This window comes from Cnephaeus nilssonii (genome assembly GCF_951640355.1).
Source record: "Cnephaeus nilssonii genome assembly, chromosome: 4".
Classification (NCBI taxonomy): Eukaryota; Metazoa; Chordata; class Mammalia; order Chiroptera; family Vespertilionidae; genus Cnephaeus; species Cnephaeus nilssonii.
In genome coordinates, this window is record NC_137075.1 from 83,554,927 (window position 1) to 83,573,234 (window position 18,308).

The 18,308-nt window shown below is 38.1% G+C and overlaps 1 protein-coding gene across 1 annotated transcript in view; it reads left to right on the forward strand.

Annotated features, from left to right (window-relative positions):
* Window positions 1-222: 222 nt before the first annotated feature.
* SLC39A9 (solute carrier family 39 member 9) overlaps window positions 223-18,308 on the forward strand; it is a 38,802-nt gene continuing 20,716 nt past the window's right edge. Inside the window, exons 1-2 of the mRNA XM_079767615.1 lie at window positions 223-1,017; window positions 8,732-8,840. Coding sequence (XP_079623741.1) covers window positions 922-1,017; window positions 8,732-8,840 — 205 coding nt within the window. The 5' untranslated portion in view covers window positions 223-921. The remainder of the gene's footprint in view (window positions 1,018-8,731; window positions 8,841-18,308) is intronic.

Consider the following 18,308-nt stretch of genomic DNA (forward strand, 5'->3'; position numbering starts at 1 on the left):
GTCCTCTCGTTGTTAGACATACGGCTAACGTGGTCACAGATGTAAATAGGGACACAAGTCACTATTTAAAAGGCAGAGCACAGAATAGAAAGGGGCGGGAGGAAATAGTTGCTCAAAAATGGCGGCAGTGTAAGACTGCCGGGCCATAGGTCAGTTGTTACCCGGAAGAACCCATTTAAAGGCGGGGGCGATGAGGCAATCCGGAAGTGGATATAATGAAGAGGTGCCACTTGGCGGCCATGGCTGCTGTAGTATCTGTGGCTCCGGGTCAAAGCCCAGCGGAGAGGAGTAATATGGGGAGTGCCGGGGATAGGGCGGAGAGAGCTCTGTATCGGATTCGCTGCTGAACTCCCATCTCGTCGTTTAGAGACTTAACGGGACTCCTTTCCTCCTTCGAGACTCGAAGGAGAGTTTGCCGGGACTGGTGGGCTAGTTCCAACTGGGGGGATCACCGGCAGGGTGCCCCAAAGAGCTAGGGGTGCCGGGAGAAGGAACAAGTTCGCTTGGGTGTTTCTCCTTTTCCTGCTGCCACCTGCAACGTTGTCTGTGGGAAGAGTGGGCCCGTTGTGCCATTCTCCTTCCGACCATTGAAGAAATCGCTTCTTCGCGTATTTCCCCCCCATTGACTTTTCCCATCTCTGTTAGTTAACCCACCGGAATCCAGTGACTGGAATCTGAACACTCAGGGGCTGGGGGCCTAAGGTTGCTGAAAGTCCTCTCTGGTGCTACTATCAGCAGAAAGGGGCTGTTTCCAGGTGCGCTCAAGAGAAAGGTGCTCCGTGAACACATCTGCTGGTAGGGAGGACGAAGGAACCGGAAAGTCCCTCTGGTTCTCTCGGAGTCGCTGCACGCGTATAAGAACCCTGTGAAGCCACTGAAAATCTGTAGTCCGGTGGTGGTGGGTGCATCGAGGAGGGCAGAATGGATGATTTCATCTCCATTAGTCTGCTGTCTCTGGCTATGTTGGCGGGATGTTACGTGGCTGGAATCATTCCCTTGGCTGTTAATTTCTCGGAGGTAAGCAAGTCGCAATTTTTCGTCAGCTGTCCGACGGCTGCTAGAAAGGAGTGAGAGTTGTAAAGGAAAGCTGCTTCCTCAAGTTAATCTCAGAGCTAAAGGTCTTGTTAAGGGAGACTATCTTTTTAAAAGATGCGTAACATTTAGTAATAGAAACGAGCCTTGTATTCAGCTTTAGAGTTCTTAGCCCGGGTGGGTGGATCCACTGCAGATCCCGGGGTACTCCCAACTCCCTGGAACTGCAGACAAAAATCTGAAGCTCTGTGCATTTTCCTGGAGAGAGGCACTTCTTTTGGTTCTCAGAAGTTTCCAGGAATGAAGGTTCCGGGTTGCTATGAAGAAATATAAATGGTGAATGTTGTTTGTTCATATGAATTACTATCAATATAACTTCTTTTTTTTTTGAGAATATCAAAAAGAGAGGTAGTTTTTTGGATGCCTGTGTTAGAATGGAGAAAGAAAAAAATAGTTTAAAAAACTTTAATTAGGTTGTTCTTAACTCTCATTTCCTTTTAAAGAAGAGCATTGGAATGGATATTTGAAGTTGTTTTCAAATCTATTTGCTTAGAAATGAAATTTTTGTTAATATGTTTTAAAATTTTGGTTAATTGTCATTACTTGAACAAACGTTAACTAACTGAAAAGAAAGACTGATGAAAGCGTTGTTCAATGAAAAATGTAGATGTAGGTTCTTCAGGTTGCCATAAAGACAGTGCTCAAAGATTTAGGGAGAAAAACTGCTACATTGGGGGCAACAGGATCTCATAAGTATGACCTGGAGTTGAGTAAAATAGGCCATTTTACTGCCAGTCCTGAAAGTGCTTCCACACGATAGGGAAAAGGAGAAGGGCCTGAAGTAGAAAGGAAAAGTTATGGCTGAGGTGTGAGGTAGGCCTTGAAGATAGGCTGTGGATGGGAAAGAAGGTGAGACTAGGCCTGATGAGTTTGAGACATAGTTAAAGCGACAGCCAGATGGAAGGGAGGCTTGAGTTGCTGCTGCTGCTGCTTTTCAGTTTCCTTTTGGTATCTAATACTAACATTGAGCTAATTTTTTTGAGCGCATACATTACCTAACTTTGTTTTAAAAACTCAGTGAGATACAGATGAGGACTCAGATTATGTTAACTTGGACAAATTAATGAAGTATGCTAGAATCAGAGCTATTTCTTTTTTTTTACTTTTTTATTGTATTGGGTGACATTGGTTAATAAAATTATATAGGTTTCAGGTGTACAGTTCTATAATACATTATCTGTATGTTGTAGTGTGTGTTCATCACCCCGAGTCAAGTTTCCTTCTGGAGCTGTTTTTTAAATCTAGGTTTTTCAGGCAGAGCAGTTTGTAGCCACTGTCCATTGTGGCCAGTGTAGCAGACTGGTAGCCCACATGCCAAACTTAGCTGGTAGACTTATTTTGTTAGATTAGCAGAGTGTTTGATTTTATTATTGTTGTTTTTTGTCCATATTCCCTCAAGGCAACAGTTGGCTAGAGCTGAGTAGCAGTAGATTGTCGCTGTCCTTGGCTACCGAACTCATTTTGACTACCTGCCTGCCCAGTACTTTGTGAGCCTGCTGTCTTTCCTCTCAATATATATATATATATATATATATATATATATATATATATATACACACACACACACACACACACACACACACATATACACATATATATGTGTGTGTATATATATGTATGTGTATATGTATGTATGTATGTATATGTATGTATATATGTATATGTATATATGTATGTATTTATTTCAGAGAGGAAGGGAGAGGGAGAGAAAGCTAGAAACATCAGTGATGAGAGAGAATCATTGATCAGCTGCCTCCTGCACGCCCCACACAGGAATGGAACCCGAAACCCAGGCATGTGCCCTGACCTGGAATCCTGGTTCATAGGTCGATGCTCAACCACTGAGCCATGTGCCAGCCGGGCTAAACTATCTTTTCTTAAAACTACATTAGAATTAGAATTGAATTGATATTAATAGGGCTGACATTTGTAAGCTTAAGTTGGTTCATATATATATATATTTAAAGATTTTTTAAATTGAATTCAGAGAGGAAGGGAGAGGGAGAGATAGAAACATCAGTTGCCTCCTGCACGCCCCCTACTGGGGATGGAGCCTGAAACCCAGGCTTGTGCCCTGACCCGGAAATCTAAACATGATCTCCTGGTTCATAGGTCGATGCTCAACCACTGGGCTGGGCAATGGTTCATATATTTAAAAATGGATCGAGGTGACATTTATCAAGAATTATAATTCAAATAAGAAACTGATAAAATTTATTCCTATAAAATGCTTAGGACTTTTCCAAATTCTGTATTTTCTCAAACTATTCTTGGGTGATTTTTGCAATATGCAGATATATGCAATTTTGTTTTTCACTGAAAGGAAATGTGTACATAAGTGGTGTAATAAAGATAATTAGTATGTTATGTCATTCTAAATTGATGGCCTTGTGGTCTTTTCCAACTGTAGGTCTTAAAATGCTATAAATCGGCATTTATAATATCTGTTAATTACATCAAGAACAATGCACTTTGAGCTGTTAGAATAAAATGAAAGTTATATATGTTAGAGACATTTTAGAATTTAACTGTTGTTTTCTGTCCCTAGTAATTAAGCATTTTTTCTCGGTAAATTATACTATTATTATCGACCAAAGTATTATGAAATTAGTGAGATGATAAATACTAGTATGTAAAAATAAACTTCACTCATGGGGAGTGGGAAGCACAATTTCTACCCTTAGAAAATAGCTCCCTAGATTCCTAGCTTTTCTTTTATTTATTTTTTGTTAATCCTTACCCGAGGATATTTTTTCCATTGATTTTTAGACAGAGTGGAAGGGAAGGGGAGAGAGAGAGAAACAGAGAGAGAGAGAGAGAATCATTGATGTGAGAGAGACACATTGGTTGCTGGGGATTGAGCCTACAACCAAGGTACGTGCCCTTGACCGAAATCAAACCTGCAGGGCCAGACCAAATGATTTCAAGGGCTGTATACAGCCCTTGAGCCAGATGTTCCCCACCCCTGCTTTACTCCTGTCTGGTAAAGGAGTTGGACATACTAGTTTAGTACTATCTTATGTTTTTTAGATTCAATTGTTAATGAGCAGTTTTCTTTGGCTCTAAATGTAAATACTACATATGTGTTTTGAGAGCCTACAACTTAACATTGCTTAGTATAAACCCAACTTAACAGGTGCTCTGATTGATGATGAAGTACAGATATTAACAATGGCTAAAGTGGGATTTTAGATCAGTGACCTGAGGATTGTTATTTACCTGAGCATGTCTTCTTTTTGTCACAGAGCTGGTAAGAGAGAACAAGCTACGTTTGTATCAGATCTCTAGGGCAATATTCCTCAAGCTATCTGGTAAATGACCAGTTTTTGTTTTTAATTTCCATTCCATTGAAGACCCAATATATTTGTAAAAATGAAATACTTAGAAAATGAAGTGGGGGGAAAACATGCAAAATACAGACCCAAATGCAGTGCTATTAAATTGAAGAGACATATAATAACTCCTTTAGTAATTATAATGATCGTATTGCTATAAAATTTTTTGAAGGCTTTCTCTTAGTTTTGTACTTTTATCATTGCAGACTAGTTTGGATTATAATGACACGTTTTTTATGTGTTAAAACAGTATAAGTCCATAAGTATGCAGATAACTTCAATAAAGAACTTAAGATGATTAATAATGGCGACTAATTTCAAAAGGAACTATCTGAGACAGGTAGTATAGTTCAGAATCAGTGTCACTACTTGAACAAGTTATTTAACATCCAACTCTGCTCTGTTAAATGACCTTATAGGATTGTTTTGAGAATATAATGAAATAATATAAGCACAGGCCTTAACACTGTATTTAGAACATAAAGATTTTTTTTAAATGTTGAGATTATTCTCAGTACTGATTTTGAAAACTTTTTTAGTGTATTTTACTAGAGGCCTGGCGCACGGCATTCGTTTTTTTGGGTGGGGGGATCCTCTCACCCCGGCCTGCACGGGGAGTAGGCCTAAGCCAGCAGTCGGACATCCCCGGAGGGGTCCTTAGCACTGCCTCGGAGGCGGGAGAGGCTCCTGCCACCGCTGCTGCGCTCCACCACCACTGCGCTTGCCAGCAGTGAGCCTGGCTTCTGGCTGAGCGGCGCTCCCCCTGTGGGAGTGCACTGACCACCGGGGGCAGCTCCTGCGTCGAGCATCTGCCCCCTGGTGGTCAGTATGCGTCATAGCAACTGGTTGTTCTGCCATTCGGTTGATTTGCATATTGGGATTTTATTATATAGGATTGATTTCAGAAAGGAAGGGAGAGGGAGAGAGAGATAGAAACATCAATGATGAGAATCATTGATCAGCTGCATCCTGCATGCCCCACACTGGGGATCCAACCCGCAACCCGGGCATGTTCCCTGACTATTTTTAAAATATATTTTTATTGATTTCATAGAGAAAGAAAGAGGGAGATAGAAACATCAATGATGAGAGAGAATCATTGATTGGCTGCCTCCTGCATGCCCCCTACTGGGGATCGCGCCCATAACCCAATCATATGCCCTTGACCGGAATCGAACCTGGGACCTTTCAGTTCACAGGCCAATGCTCTATCCACTGAGCAAAACTGGCTAGGGCTCAGTTGAACATCTTATCCTATGTAATAAAAGAGTAATATGCAAATTGACCATCACTCCAACACACAAGATGGCTGCCCCCATGTGGTCAAAGATGGCTGCCCCCATGTGGACACAAGATGGCCACCACAAGATGGCCAGCAGGGGAGGGCAGTTGGGAGGGACCAGGCCTACAAGGGAGGGCAGTTGTGGGTGATCAGGCCAGCAGGGGAGGGCAGTTAGGGGCAAACAGGCTGGCAGGGGAGCAGTTAGGCATCAATCAGGCTGGCAGGGGAGTGGTTAGGGGTGATCAGGCTGGCAGGCAGAAGCAGTTAGGGGCAATCAGGAAGGCAGGCAGGCGAGCAGTTGGGAGCCAGCAGTCCTGTATTGTGAGAGGGATGTCTGACTGCCCGTTTAGGCCCGATCCCCACTGGGATCGGGCCTAAACGGGCAGTCAGACATCCCTTGAGGGGTCCCAGATTGGAGAGGATGCGGGCTGGGTTGAGGGACACCCCCCCCCCGCATGAATTTCGTGCACTGGGCCTCTAGTATACTAATAACAATATTTATTGCCAATGTTTACCCAGTTTCTTTCCCAATGGGCTTTTGTTTGTTTTTGTTTTTGTAGTCACACTGAACAGTCTTATAGGATTTCCACTTTAGTTCTTTTTTTTAAAAAAATATATTTTATTGATTTTTTTTTTTTACAGAGAGGAAGGGAGATGGATAGAGAGCTAGAAACATCGATGAGAGAGAATAATCGACCAGCTGCCTCCTGCACACCCCCTACCAGGGATGTGCCCGCAGCCAATGTACATGCCCTTGACCGGAATCGAACCTGGGACCTTTCAGTCCGCAGACCGACGCTCTATCCATTGAGCCAAACCGGTTTCGGCTAGTTTAGTTCTTTTATATTTAGAAAGGACTCTTATACAAAAAGAAAAGGAATTAGTCTTGTTTTCCAAGATTGGAGGAAGTGGCATTAATAAAGTATTGCTTGTTATTACCTCTATGTCAAATGCATTAGGACATGGAAAGCCTATATGATGCTGGTAAATGGCAAATATAGCATTGCTCACTTGTACTTTTAGCCAAGTATCTGGGTTTTACTTCGTTGTTCTTGTGGCTTAGAAGCTTTCCTCTGCATGCTACTGATGCTGTTAAAGATAAGCAATAATGGCAGTTACTCTGTGCTGTGTGCTAATATACTATTCCTACATGATAATAGTAGTAATAGTAGTCATCATCTCTGCTCCTTTTTTTTTTTTTTAATCCTCACCCAAGGATATTTTTTTTCCATTGATTTTTAGAGAGAGTGGAAGGGAGGGAAGAGGGAGAGAGAGACATCTAACTGAGAGAGACACATCAATTGGTTGCCTCCTCCCACAACCAGGGCCAGGAATCGAACCTGCAACTGAAGTATGTGCCCTTGCCTTGGAATTGAACCTGAGACCCTTTGGTCATCAAGCCGATGCTCTAACCACTGAGCAACTGAGCTTGCTCAGGGTCACACAGCTGCTACTCAGAGGCAGAAAACTTTTTGGCATCTTGTCTCAATTATCAGGACTTGAAGAACAAAGTTCGTATTTGAGCTTCCTTCATTTCCTTCATTAGCAGATAGTGTAGTAGTTAAGTTGACATTAGGAAGTATCTCCTTGAAGCAGGTTTGTTTGTAAGAATATGGAGAAAGCTGTTGCTTGAACAAGAGTTTAGTCTGTACCGTAAAAGTTTCATCTCTTCAGTGCGTAGAGCTTTGAATAGATTAGTTTTATAACAAAGCGTGCATCTTTAATTTTTTAGGAAACTACAGTTGATGAGTTCAGTATTGAAAGCATGGTACAAGGAGGGTTTGAATAAACTATTTTCAATATTAAGAGCTTTAAAAATTTTTGACTTATATTTAGCGTGACCAAACAGTTTGTTGACTGTTTCGGTGAACAAGGAAAGAAAAGCCACTTAACTGTCCGGGTGTCTGCCAAGAAAATTAAACTGACTTCAAAGCTTTGAGCTGATAGTTAATGGCAATGAGTACAAGCTGTTGTTTTAAATAATACGTCTGGTCAATCCTTCGGCTCAGTCAGGCTACAGCTGTGAAATTGTAAAATGAGATGCATAAAACCAATGCATTGCAGAGTTCATGTCTCTCTTGAGCAAATATTTCATTTCTCTGACAGAAACTATTACTTTGGGAACTCACTTTTCATCTTGAACTGCACTTGGAATATGTAGTTCTTCCTTCAAATACACCTTTTTGGTGATTTACCATAAGCAAAAGAGAGACCCTGTCAGCATTTTAATTCTAACATACAGTTTTGCGATTGAATTCCAAGCTGTGAAATTATGTGAACAAATAATCTATACAAATAACATGGAGCCACATATGTAGTGCTTAAAATAAGTCTGATTGCAACTAAAATGATTTAGGTAGTTAAGAAATTAAGAAAAAAATGAAAACTGAAATGACAACCCATGGCAATGATGTGTGTGTGTTTTTTTTTAAAATATATTTTTATTTATTTCAAAGAGGAAGGGAGAGGGAGAGAGAGATAGAAACATCAATGATAAGAGAGAATCACTGATAAGCTGCCTCCTACATGCCCCCCACTGGGGATTGAGCGGGGGCATGTGCCCTAACTGGGAAACAAACTGACCTACTGGTTCGTAAGTCCACACTTAGTCACTGAGCCACATTACCTGGGCATAACTCCTTAGGGTGAATTTCTAGAAGTGAAATTGCTGGATCAAAGAATTCACATTTTGAGACTTTAAATCTAAATTGCCAAATTCTGGTTCAGATAGGTTGTGGCAATTCACATTCCTGCCAGTGTTAGACAAGTATGATCATTTCTCCCTGTCATGGATAGTAGAAAAGTTTTCCTACATCATTGCAAAGCTGGTAAATTTTAAAATGGCATCTCTATGTTTTAACTGGCATTAATTATTCATGAAGCTGACCCTATTTTATTTTCACTAGCCATTGTAGATTTTGGTCTCACAAATGAGCAGAGCTCAGTCTTGATTAGATACTTCAGAAACTTTTTTCCATTCTTTCATCAATCTTTTCAACAGTTTTTTTTTTTTTCTTTCCAGGAGCGACTAAAACTGGTGACTGTTTTGGGCGCCGGCCTTCTCTGTGGAACTGCACTGGCAGTCATCGTGCCCGAAGGAGTACACGCACTTTATGAAGATATTCTTGAGGGTGAGAGAGAGAAAGGCCTTCTTTGAAATATGTTATTGACGTGGAGAGTTGAAAGGAGATTAATGGTATTTCTTCTGAACTCAGTGGATGTTTGCCATAGAAGTCCACCCTAAAAAGAGTTCTTAAAATATATCTTTTGACATCTTTCACATTGAACACATCCTTAGCAGTGTGTGATTTGAATGCCCCAATTCATGAGTACCACTTAATATTTATTTGCAATAATGCATGAATTTCAGTCTTTCAAAGTATGACTGACCTTTTTAATGCCCACTTAAAAACTTCCCAAATCCTACATGATGAGTATTTTTAGTGTTCTTTAATTAGAAAACCATGTAGATATACTAGTACACATTTGGATTTAAGAACTCTTTATAGTAAACTTTGTAGATCAAGCATGTGAAACTCAAAGGCTAACACAGGCCAAATAAACAAGGTTTAAGTTTATGTGGGCCGCAAAAAAACAAAAGCTTCAATCTTCATAGAAATGTAGGTTTATTTCGATAGAGACATGCTGAACACAAAGGGCTGAAATAAATGAGTAATCGTTAACATAAAATACTAGAACATTTTAATAAAAATTAATATTTTTTCTTGAACATTAACTTACCAGACACTGAATAACTGCACAAATTAATAAGCATAATGCAAATAAATCTATTTGCATTACGTGGCAATCAGCTGCTAAAATATTCGCTGCTAGTATTAGTAGAGAGAAATGGCGCACCTGTGTGTAAGGTGCATAAGGGAAATGAATGCAACACGATTATAGTAATCAGTCATTAGCAAACATTGTAGTTAGTTATTAATAATTATGTATAACAGGATATTGTAAAAATTTAAGTTATGGAATTTTTATTAAAACCTTTCTTACATACCAGTATATTGGCTAGGCTGCAAAAGTATTCATTGTGGGCCTCGAGTTTGACATGTTTGTTGTAGATCAGTGGTCGGCAAACTCATTAGTCAACAGAGCCAAATATCAACAGTACAATGATTGAAATTTCTTTTGAGAGCCAAATTTTTTAAACTTAAACTCCTTCTAACGCCACTTCTTTAAAATAGACTCGCCCAGGCCGTGGTATTTTGTGGAAGAGCCACACTCAAGGGGCCAAAAAGCCGCATGTGGCTTGCGAGCCGCAGTTTGCTGACCACAGTTGTAGATAATTGGTAAGGACCTTTGCAGTAAAGGACAACTAAGTATCTGAAGAGGACTCTCTTGACACTAATAACAAGCAGAGAACAGTACAGCTGTGTGAGAACAAATGCTGGACAGTCGGCTTGGTTCACTCACCCGCTAAATAATTTGGTCCTTCACACCAGCTTGAAAACATAACTTGATTCAAATTTGTGAGTCAGCAAAGTCAAATTGCTACTTGTCATGAAACTTCACAGATACCTGTGAAGGATTAGGAACCACTGCTGTTAAATTGGTGAGCTGAATCTTCTAATGCCAAGAGTGGACTGGACTTTTAAGAATAGTATAAATTTTTTATACTATTTTTTACTAGATACATTATAACAAATAGTTATTCACATCTCTCATACCTGGGGTATGCATATGGGCAAAATGGTAAAGAGTAAGGATTATGGGAGACTTATTGAAAAATAAAACAGAGGCTGAGGACTTGTCAGCTTTAGGGGGAGAAAAATAATAAGGAACCTTAGAACAGTGGTCCTACTCTTTTTTGATCACACATCCTATTGGGGAAAAAGATATACATGTACTATTCTATTAATATATTGTGTTCATTATAAAACTCATACCTAAAATTATAGAAAAGTTTAAACTAAGATTTAAAGTAAATATGTGTCAATCAAAGTTTTCTTTCATATCCCAGTGGATCAGCTTGAATTTTTCTGAGTGTAATTATTCCACTGTAGTGATAATATCCTGGTATACTAGGAAACATTCAGACCATGACTAAATAGACAATTAAAATGTTTTTTCTTGGCTTTGTAGCTAAGAAAGAATTATGGGTTGTTTTCTAAACTTGTCTGATAATAAAATTTCCTTGGGGGTGGTGGTGTGTATTTTGAAAATATAGTTTCCTGGCCTCCCCAAAGAAAAGGCCTGGGAATATCTATTTTTAACAAATTGCCAAATAATTTTTATTAGACAAGTTTGGGAAACACTGGGGTAAAGGAAAGAAGTGCTTAAGGTGTAAGTTGTTTTTTAATTACAGTTTTATTGAGATATAATTCACATACCATATTTCAGATATAGTTTTAATGTTTATTATGTGTTCAGTTATATCCCTTTATTTTCAGTTTTTCTGATTTTGACTCAGAATACTTCTGTGGATTTATCTGAAAATAGATAAGCAAGCTTTATAAACCTACTTTTCTAAAAATAAGCATTCCTTTCTCTTTAACCTTTCATCATGGATTAGTCTCCAGCCCTAAGCCATCATTTAAAATTTATTTTATTATTTTTATTTACATATTTTTATATTCACTTTTTTTGGTGTACACCTCTGTGATTTTTGGCAAATGCATAGAGTTGTGTTATTTCCACTGCAATCAAAATACAAAAGAACATTCTCTCATGCTGCCCTTTTGTAGTCAAACCTTATTTCTTCTTTGTCCCTGTAGTTTTGCCTTTTCCAAATGTCATGTATATGGAATCTTGTAGCCTTTGAGTCTGGCTTCTTTCACTTGGCATAGTGCATTTGAGAGTTATCATATTGTTTTATGTATTAACTAGAGGCCTGGTGCACAAATTTGTGCACCAGTGGAGTCCCTTGGCCTGGCCTGTGGGATTGGGCCGAAACCGGCTCTCTGACATCCCCCAAGGGGTCCTGGATTGCAAGAGGGCGCAGGCCAGACTGAGGGACCCCACCAATGCACGAGGGACCCCACCAGGACCAGAGAGGGACGCAGGAGGTTGGTCAGCCGGGGAGGGGCCACAGGAGTGCTCCAGGGAGTGTCCAGCCCGTCTGGCTCAGTCCCAATCAGCCAGACCCCAGCAGCAAGCTAACCTACTGGTCGGAGCGTCTGCCCCGTGGTGGTCAGTGCATGTCATAGCCACTGGTCGACTGGTCGACTATCTGCCCCCCTGGTGGTCAGTGCATGTCATAGCAAGCGGTTGAGCAGCCTTAGCATATCATTAGCATATTACAATTTGATTGAACAGATGACCAGACAAATAGCATATTAGGCTTTTATTATATAGGATGGTTTGTACATTTTTATTTCTGACTAGCATTCCATTGTTTGGATGAACCTTAATTTGTCAAAAGACATATGGGTTGTTTCCAGTTTGGATGATTATGAATAAAGTCACCATAAACATTTTTGTACAGGCTTTTGTGTAAGCATGAGTTTTTATTTCTCTTGTGTAAATACTTATAAGTGAAATTGCTGGGTACATGTTTTCAACATCATAAGAAATTGCCAAAATTTTTCCAAAGTGGATGTACCATTCTGCATTCCCATCATTAATGTATGAGTTCCAGTTGGTTCTCTTCCTTGCCAGCTCTTGGCATTGTCTGTTTTGTTTTAGTCATATATATATTTTTTGTTTTTTTATTTTTATTTTTTTACAGAGAGGGATAGAGAGTTAGAAACATCAATGAGAGAGAAACATCGATCAGCTGCCTCCTGCACACCTCCTACTGGGGATGTGCCCGCAACCAAGGTACATGCCCTTGGCTGGAATCGAACCTGGGACCTTTCAGTCCACAGGCCGACACTCTATCCACTGAGCCAAACCAGTTAGGGCTGTTTTTTAGTTTTTTATTCTAGTCATTCTATTAGGAGGGTAGTGGTATCTCAATGTGGTTTTAATTTGCAGTTTCCTAATGATAATGATGTTGAACATCTTTTCCTGTGCTTGATTGCCATTGTTATATTCTTTTTGGTGATATTAAATCTTTTGCTCATTTTTTAAAAATTCAATTTTATTATTATTATTGAGTTCGGAGAGTTATTTATGTATTCTGGGTACAAGACTTTTATCAGATGTGTGATCTGCCAGTATTTTCTCCTAGTCTGTGACTTATCTTTCCATTCTCTTAATAGCTTTTTTCACAAAGTAGTTTTAAATTTTGATGAAGTCTACATTATCAGTTATTTCTTAAATGAATTGTGCTTTTGGTGTCATACGTAAAACCTTTGCTGGACTTAAGTTCACAAAGTTGTCTCTTTTTTTCCTAGAAGTTTTATAATTTTAGGTTTTGCATTTAGGTCTATGATCCATTTTGAGTTAATTTTGAATACAAAATGAAGGTTAGTTTTTTACATATGGATAGTTGTCCAACAATTTTTGTTGAAAAGACTCCTTTCTTTATTAAATTGTCTTTACACCTTTGTAAAAATCATTTGACCATATTTGTGTTTGGTCTATTTCTAGACTCTCTATTTTTCCCTGTTATCTGTATTGTCTGTGCTTTGCTAATACTACCTTGTCTTGAAGACTGTAGCATTATAGCAAATCTTGAAATCAGACAATGGAGTTTTCTAACTTTGTTCTTATTTTTCAAAATTGTTTTGGTTAAACTAGTTCCTTTGCCTTTCTATAAAAATTTTGGAATGAGCCCTAACTAGTTTGGCTCAGTGGATAGAGCGTCGGCCTGTGGACTCAAGGGTCCCAGGTTCGATTCCAGTCAAGGGCATGCATGTACCTTGGTTGCAGGCACATACCCACTAGGTGGTGTGCAGGAAGCAGCTGATCGATGTTTCTCTCTCACTGATGTTTCTAACTCTCTATCCCTCTCCCTTCCTCTCTGTAAAAAATCAATAAAATATATATTTTAAAATTTTTTGGAATGAGCTTGTGAATATCTACCAAAAAAAATCATGCTGGGATTCTGATTGAGTTTGAATTGAATCTGTAGATTACTTTGGGGAGAATTGACATCTTAAGAATTTTATGTTTTCCAATCCATGAACATAATATATCTCTCCATTTATTTAGGTCTTCTTTGGTTTATTTAGTGAGTGTTATCATTTTTAATAGACAGATCTATAGATATTTTGTTAGATTTATACCTAAATATTTCATGTTTTTAGTACAGTTGTAAATGATACTTCAAAATTGTTTTCAGTATTCTGGTATTTAGACATTTGCTAACCTCACTATTCTTTATAGAAGTTTTTTATAGATTCTTTGGGATTTACTACATAAGTAAGCATGTCATCTATGAATAAAGACAATTTAGTGTTTTCCTTTCCAATATGCTTTTTTTTCTTTCCTTATTGCATGGACTATACCACCCATTATGAGGTTGATTAGGAATGAAAGTGGACAGTGTCCCTTGTTCTCAGCCAGTCTTTCATCATTGTCTATGATGTTAGATGTAGGTTGTTTATAGATTCCCTTTTCAGGTTAAGGAAGTTTTTGCCTATTCCTACTTTGCTGAGAGTTTTTATCTTGTTGAGGATTGTTGTGTCTCAGTTCATGAGGAATATTGGCTTATGCTTTTCCTTTCTTACCATGTCTTTGTATGGTTTCTATTATTAGGATAATGCTGGGCCCTTAGGATTGGGAAGTGTTCTCTCTTCTGTATTCTGGAAGAGAATGCATAGAGTTAAAAATATTTATTCCCAAAATGTTTGCTAGAATTTACTAATGAAACCATCTGGACCTGGAGTTTTCTATGTTAGAAGGCTTTTAGCTATAAATTCCATCTCTTTAATAGATACGAGACTATTCAAGTTCTCTATTTCTTCTTTAGTAGCTTTGGAAGTTTGTGTCTTTCAAGGAATTGATTCATTTCTTCTAAGGTGAAGAATTTATGGGCCTAAAGTTGTTTATAGTAATCTTTTATTATCCTTTTAATATTTGTAGTAATTTCTTCTCTTTCATTCCTGATATTGATAATTTGTCTTCTCTCTTTTTAATATGGTCATTCTGGCTAGAGGTTCATCGGTTTTACTTTTTTTCAAAGAACTACGTTTGACTTCATTGATTTTTTTTTTCCCTGTTGATTTTTCTGCTTTCCATTTTATTGATTTCTGCTCTTTATTATTCCTTTTGCTTGCTTTAGGCTTCATTTGCTCTTTTTTGAAATTTAAATTTAACATTTTTCCATCATTGTTTATCCCCCCCATACCCTCTTCCACCTATTTGCTTTTCTTTTTTAAGTTTTTCTAGGTAAAAGCTTATTGATTTGAGATCTTTCTTCTTTTCTAGTATAAGCAGTTATTGCTATAATTCCCTTTAAGCACTATTTTATTGCATCCCAGGAATTTGATATATTTTTATCTTTATTCAGTTCAAAATATTTTCTAATTTCCCTTCCAAATTCTTCTTTGACCTATGTGTTATTTAGAAGTGAATTATTAAATTTCCAGTTCTTTCACCATATTTTTTCTGTTACTGATTTTTAGTTTAACTTCATTATGGTCAAAGAACATATTTAATATGATTTGAATGCCTACAAATTTGTAAATACTTTTTTAATGGTCCTGAATATGGTTTATCTTGCTGAGTGTTCCTTGTACACTTAAAAAGATTGTGTATTCTGTTGTTATTTGGTAGAGTGTTCTATAAATGTCAATTAGGTCAAGTTGTTTGGTAATATTGGTCTTCTATATCCTTGCTGATTTTCTACTTGTTCTATTGATTACTGCGATACGAGTATTGAAGTCTCCAAGTACAATTGTGGATTTGTACATTTCTCTGTTCAGTTATATTAGTTTTTGCTTTATGCATATTGAAGCTCTTTGGTTAGGTGTCTACACATTTAGAATTGCTGTGTCTTACTGATGAATTGACCTTTCATCATTATGTATTGTCCCCCTTTATCCCTGGTAATATTCCTTGTTCTCAAGTCTACTTTATATAATATTAATATAGCCACTTCAGCTTTTTTTTTGTTTTTTTGTTTTGTTTTGTTTTTTGTTAATCCTCACCCAAGGATATTTTTCCATTGATTTTTAGAGACAGTGGAAGTTAGGGGGAGAGACAGAGAGAGAGAGAGAAACATCAATGTAAGAGACACACATTGATTGGTTGCCTCTTGAACCCTAACCAGGGCCGGGATCAAGCCTGCAACTGAGGCACATGCCCTTGATCAGAATCGAACCCAGGACCCTTCAATCCCACAGGCCAACATTCTATCCACTGAGCCAAACCAGCCAGGCTCTAACTTTCTTTCTTTCTTTCTTTTTTAAATATATTTTATTGATTTTTTACAGAGGGGAAGGGAAAGGGATAGAGAGTTAGAAACATCGATGAGAGAGAAGCATTGATCAGCTGCCTCCTGCACACCCCCTACTGGGGATGTGCCTGCAACCAAGGTACGTGCCCTTGACCGGAATTGAACCTGGGACCTTTGAGTCCGCAGGCCGACGCTCTATCCACTGAGCCAAACCAGTTAGGGCTCTAACTTTCTTTTGATGAGTGTTTATATGGTATATCTTCTTTGATCCTTTCACTGTTAATCTATCTGTCATTCATTATATTTAAAGTGGGTTTCTTATAAATATCATACAGTTGGATCATGTTTTTAAATTTTAATTTGATAACCTCTAACTGGTGTGTTTATTTATTTTTATTAAAAATTTATTGATTGATTTGAGAGAGAGAAAGGAAAGGGTGGTGGGAGAGAGAGGCGATTGGCTGTTCCACTTAGTTATGCATTCATTGGTTGATTCTTGTATGTGCCCTGATGGGATCGAACCTGCGACCTTGGAGTATCGGGATGATGCTCTAATTGCGCTACCTGACCAGGGCCTAATTTGTGTATTTAAACCAGAGGTTGGCAAACCTTTTCTGTAAAGAGTCAGATAGTAGACATTTTAGATTTTGTGAGCCATGTGCTCTCTGTTGGTACTGTTCAACTCTGCCCTTGTGGTTAAGTTCACTGATTCTTTCCTCTGTCATCTCCATTCTGCTATTGATCCTATCCAGTGAACTTACTGTTTCAGATATATTTTCAGTTCTAAAATTGCTACTTCGTTCCTTTTTATAGTTTCTAATTCTCTACTGAGGACATCCATTCATTTGAAAGTTGTTTACCTCAGAGAGCATAGTTATAACTGCTTTAAAGTCTTTTGAGTACAGTATTCTAGTATCTGAGCTATATTGGGGTTGGGTTGGTTAGCTTTTTCATTGGTAATTGGCCATATTTTCCTTTTTCTTTATATGTCAAGTAATTTTCTATTGTATCCTGGACATTTTTAATATTATAATTTGAGACTCTGGGTCCTCTCAAATCCTCTGAAGAATTTTTTTTTTCTTTTTTTTTTTCCGTTTTAGCAGGCAGTTAACGTGGTTCGGTCAGACTGCCAGTTCTCTGTTGCCTTTTTTGGGTGATGGTTCCAATTTTAATTCCATATATATATATATATATATATACATATATATATATATATATATATATTAAGGTGACCAGACGTCCCGCTTTTGGCGGGACAGTCCCGATTTTTAACAATTTGTCCCGCGTCCCGCGGCGTTTTAAAAAAGTCCCGATTTTTGGAAAGAATGCACGACAAGCTAAGGAACGGCGGGAGAACAGGAAGGGAATATACGGTTTTCGGCGGCCATGTGGCTATTTAGCCAGGATATGAGTTTTATATTATTTTTGTTAATTTTATAATGTTAAACTTTAATAATAACAAATAATTGTTGAGAGCTGATTATCGAGAACTGCTTATCAAAGTTCGCATTGTTGATCAGTTGTTAGAATTCGACCACCATTGTTTGGACTTAATGAACAATGGCATTTTTTGGGATTGGCAACGATGAAAACATTTTGTAACTGTCTCTCAGACGATACACATCATACTGCGTGCTAGTAAGCTAGTTAAACAAGTGATGTCATTACAAATCAGCTATTCAGATAATTTAGGTAAGTAATTTATTTATTTCATAAATACATAAATTTTCTTGAATTTAGCAGACAGTACTCGTATTATTTATATTTTATAGTGGCGGCAAAAAGTCTAGCGCCGGCCTTGAAAGTGACACTTACGACTTGCATTACGGCAAATTCAGAGGAAAAATAATACAAGTTAGTATAGTTATTATTTAGAAAGAAATATAGGATTAAAATAGTTTTTAAAATATAGTTACTTTATAACAATCAAATTAATTTACTTTATAAACTAACAATAAAATATGTTCATGTAATTATGTACCTACTTACTGTGTTTTTAAGCAATATGTATATAATAATTTATAATATAATTTTAAATTACTTTTTTTAGATTTTTAACAATGAGTAAGAAAAGAGGATGCAAATTCAACGATGATCTAAGAAGTGAATTTCCTTTTATTAAAAAAACCAAAAGCAATTACAATATAGACCAAATTTTTAATCAAGAACCCCCCACCCCCACCCCCGGCCCGAAACTGGTTTGGCTCAGTGGATAGAGCGTCGGCCTGCAGACTCAAGGGTCCCAGATTCGATTCCGGTCAAGAGCATGTACCTTGGTTGCGGGCACATCCCCAGTAGGGGGTGTGCAAGAGGCAGCTGATCGATGTTTCTAACTCTCTATCCCTCTCTCTTCCTCTCTGTA